Source organism: Lytechinus pictus, chromosome 1 (genome assembly GCF_037042905.1).
Source record: "Lytechinus pictus isolate F3 Inbred chromosome 1, Lp3.0, whole genome shotgun sequence".
In the NCBI taxonomy this organism is placed as follows: domain Eukaryota; kingdom Metazoa; phylum Echinodermata; class Echinoidea; order Temnopleuroida; family Toxopneustidae; genus Lytechinus; species Lytechinus pictus.
Genome location: NC_087245.1, coordinates 39,147,011 through 39,151,047, shown reverse-complemented (window position 1 = coordinate 39,151,047; position 4,037 = coordinate 39,147,011). Strand labels below are relative to the sequence as shown.

At 40.2% G+C, this 4,037-nt stretch overlaps 2 protein-coding genes across 2 annotated transcripts; one reads left to right on the top strand and one right to left on the bottom strand.

Moving 5' to 3' along the window:
* Positions 1-580: 580 nt before the first annotated feature.
* Positions 581-1,651, bottom strand: LOC129262502 (histone H3, embryonic). Its single transcript, XM_064102565.1, has one exon. It carries the CDS (start codon positions 1,642-1,644, stop codon positions 1,234-1,236), a length of 411 nt encoding a protein of 136 aa, XP_063958635.1. The 5' UTR covers positions 1,645-1,651; the 3' UTR covers positions 581-1,233.
* Positions 1,652-2,591: 940 nt separating this feature from the next.
* LOC129262512 (histone H4) lies at positions 2,592-3,035 on the top strand. The gene has a single exon (XM_054900642.2). It carries the CDS (start codon positions 2,603-2,605, stop codon positions 2,912-2,914), a length of 312 nt encoding a protein of 103 aa, XP_054756617.2. The 5' UTR covers positions 2,592-2,602; the 3' UTR covers positions 2,915-3,035.
* Positions 3,036-4,037: the final 1,002 nt, after the last annotated feature.

The window sequence follows — 4,037 nt, the reverse complement described above, 5'->3', positions numbered from 1 at the left end:
ATATACATGTATATATTATTTTAATTATACGAACCAAAAGTCCAGTTTTCTGTCTTATAATTTACTGTGAAAATCACAAGAATTTGATTTTAAAAAAAATAGGTAGGCCTGTACATTTTTTCTTTTAATTAAAAAAGAAACAAAAATAGAATGGACAAGAAAGGAAGAATATAAAAGAGAAAAGAAAAATATATTTAAAAAAAAGAAGAAAAGAAAGGAGAAAAACAACGTAAAGGAAAAGGAAAAGTGTTTAAACAAGGACAAAAAAATGAGCTATATGCCTGTATTGTCTTAAAAATGATTTTTTTTTAAATAAGATGACTGAGACACATACTGCACTGGGCCATGTTAAACCAAGAAAAGAATATAAACCAACAAAATTCTACTTTTAGTTAACGACAGATCGACCGACTGAAATGTGGATGAAAATATTTTCTGATTCTCCCTTCTTTTCCCCCTTTTCGCGAAAGGTGCATGGATCCTCCCCTGTATAACATACCCCCACGACTCTCCCTCCTTCCACCCCCCCCCCCCCCCCTTTGGCGAAAGCTGGATACTCCCCTGTACCCCCTCCCCCGTATCCACAAACATTATCCCAGCTGCCCGTATCCTCGTATCCACGTATCCGCGTATCTTCGTATCCATGTATCCAGTTATCAGTACGGTAGTAGTATCCACGTATCCGCGTATCCACGTATCCTCGTATCCATGTATCCAGTTATCAGTACGGTAGTAGTATCCACGTATCCGCGTATCCACGTATCTTCGTATCCATGTATCCATTTATCAGTACGGTAGTAGTATCCACGTATCCCAGTATCCACGTATCCTCGTATCCATGTGTATCCACGTATCTTAGTATCCATGTATCCGCTTTTATCTCAAAAACGTAATTTCTAAAAAAGTTAACAAGTACCGGTACGTCGTATCCGTTGTTTTCTCGTTTTAAAATCTAGAGATTTTTGTAATCGATTCATGACATTGGATTCTAAAGGTAAGCCGATCAGATTAGCCTAGGCCTGTGTTTTTTATTGACAAATTAATAAATAAAGAGCTTTCTAAAATGTGGTGGTCCTACCTAGTCTGAGAATAGTGAGATTGAGTGGGGCGGCGCTGGCCGAGGGATTTTGTTTTCTTATTTCATAACATATAAAAAGTTTAGAGTTCAGTTTGTTCTTTCTTGGAAATATGGTGGCTCTAAAAAGAGCCGTTTAATAATGTCAAGCCGACAATTTAAGCACGCTCGCCACGGATACGGCGGGCAAGCTGGATGTCCTTTGGCATGATGGTGACACGCTTGGCGTGGATGGCGCACAGGTTGGTGTCCTCGAAGAGACCGACCAAGTAAGCTTCGCTGGCCTCCTGGAGGGCCATGACGGCGGAGCTCTGGAAGCGGAGCTCGGTCTTGAAGTCCTGAGCGATCTCACGGACCAGACGCTGGAAGGGGAGCTTGCGGATGAGAAGCTCGGTGCTCTTCTGGTAGCGACGGATCTCACGAAGAGCAACGGTTCCTGGCCTGTAGCGATGGGGCTTCTTGACTCCTCCGGTGGCTGGGGCGGACTTGCGAGCTGCCTTGGTGGCCAGCTGCTTGCGAGGGGCCTTTCCTCCTGTGGACTTGCGAGCGGTCTGCTTGGTACGTGCCATTCTTACTGTGATGAATATATCAACTGGCTTTTCAAAATGCCCGCTTCGTATTTATATCAAAATTGCGTGAAGCGTGATTGGTCGATGCATGACAGTTGCTGATTGGTTGTTTCCAGCGAAAAGCGCTATATTTGATTGGATAGTTATAACGCCCTAATACATATTCATGATTTCTCGATCCTAGTACGGCCATTATTAAATGTTTAAAATATCAAAGAATTTTACATTACGAAATATCATCGCTTTTAGTTACCTTATTTCACTGCCAAATAGTATTTTGTCATGTAATACTAATGTTTTATTAATAAATGTCTGATAGATATCCCGTTTTGAGAGAAAGAGCATGAGCGTTGGATGAATACAGTAACCGCTTGGCGGCCATTGTAAAAATGAATCATTCATTATGTAACCGGCGTTCCAGTCGTTGGTATATTGGTGTGTTTAAATATTATATCGTCATATGCCAGTAAAATGGTTATGAAAAATCTACAAAAATGTAAAACTATTTCCTAAAAGATAATATTTTTATTTTCTCATCCGAATATGCTGCGAATACAAACACATGACCTCACATTTTGAGGGTCTGGAGAACTGATGAATATTCATAAGGAACGGACGATCCGTCATGAAGATCTTGGTGAAGAAAAATGCCCACAAAATCCCTTTTATCCACAGTATATACCTAAAAATATACCCTAAGCAATGTAATATTACTACTTACAGTGTTTCATATGAAAAAATACTCTTTCAAATCAAAACATTGGATGAAAATAGGAAAATTGTTGAAAAAGGTGTATGCAAATTTCGTATCCGAATATTTCTGGATAACCATTCCCTGTCGTAGGTGGCTCACTTTTTCAAAATTAAAATTGTTTAGTACACCTACGTCCGCATGTATGTTATAGATACTCGCGAAATCCCAATATCGGTACAGAATTACTTCTGAACTCAAATCATCATGTCTGGACATGGAAAAGGAGGAAAGGGACTCGGAAAGGGAGGCGCCAAGCGTCATCGCAAGGTCTTGCGTGATAACATCCAGGGAATCACCAAACCAGCCATCCGTCGTCTTGCTCGCCGTGGTGGTGTCAAGCGTATCAGCGGTCTCATCTACGAAGAGACCCGTGGTGTCCTCAAGGTTTTCCTTGAGAATGTCATCCGTGATGCAGTCACCTACTGCGAGCACGCCAAGAGAAAGACCGTCACCGCCATGGACGTTGTCTACGCCCTGAAGAGGCAGGGACGTACTCTCTACGGATTCGGAGGTTAAGAAGGATCACTTACCATCACCATCAAAACGGCTCTTTTTAGAGCCACCAAAAATCAAGAAAGACACAATGATTTTCTCTTGTTATATTATGTTTAAAAACGTAGGCCTAGGCAAGGGCAGACCGTGCAGTACTAAAGTAGACTACCATCTTCTTATAATCTTAACGTTAGACAAGATTTTCTCTCTTAAAAAAAAAAGAAAGGGAGAATGGGTTAAGATTCACCCCATCTAGGTGTTTAACTTAAAATTAAAACGTCACTGCTAAAAAGATAGAATTACTTGGCCACCTCCAGGCGACTAGTATTATTAAGCGACGCATCATTGATTGAAGGGGGGGGGGGGGCTAGAAGTAGAACTGAGTCCCCCCCCCCCCCCCATAAAAGAAATTAATTGCTACTAGTACCGGTATAGTTTTAAAGATCTAGGCCTAACTTAGTAGTAGTACGGTAGCCTAGATCTGTAACCAGTAGGGCCTAATAGTATGAGCAATAACACAATAAACCTTCCACTGACAAATCATCTGAAACTATAGGCCCTAAGGGGGCAAAAAATAAATGATCTAAATGGAATAAGGAAAAAAGATCATGGAGCTAATAGCAGCTCCATGACATGTAAAGAAGAAGTGATAAAATTGCATTAACCCAAACTTCCAGGCCCTTCCTGGGTATCTAATGGCTCGTCCCTAGGAATATATGAATCCAAATGGGTTTTGGCCTATAAATTTTTTTCTAGATGTAAACTGTGCCGCCCCTAGGATCGCTGCCCCTGGGTGAACTAATATCAAACTTTCTTAAAGGGGAAGTTCACCCAGAAAATAGTATTAAAAAAATATTGGTGAAGGTTTGAAGAAAATCCATTTAAAGATTAAGAAAGTTTCAGAATTTCAAGATTTTAATTTGTGACGTCATAAACGAGCAGCTGCCCCATAATGTAAAATGCATAAATTGCATTTTTAATGGTTCGTGATGACATATTCTTTTTAGGAGAGGGTGTGAAATGGTTTGTGTATATAATAACGTACTGAAGGTACAATAAATACCATTTTCAACTTTCTGAGAAAATGATTTTTCATTGATTTTTGCAATACGATATGTTTAAAAAAAAAAACCTGCTCGCATATGAC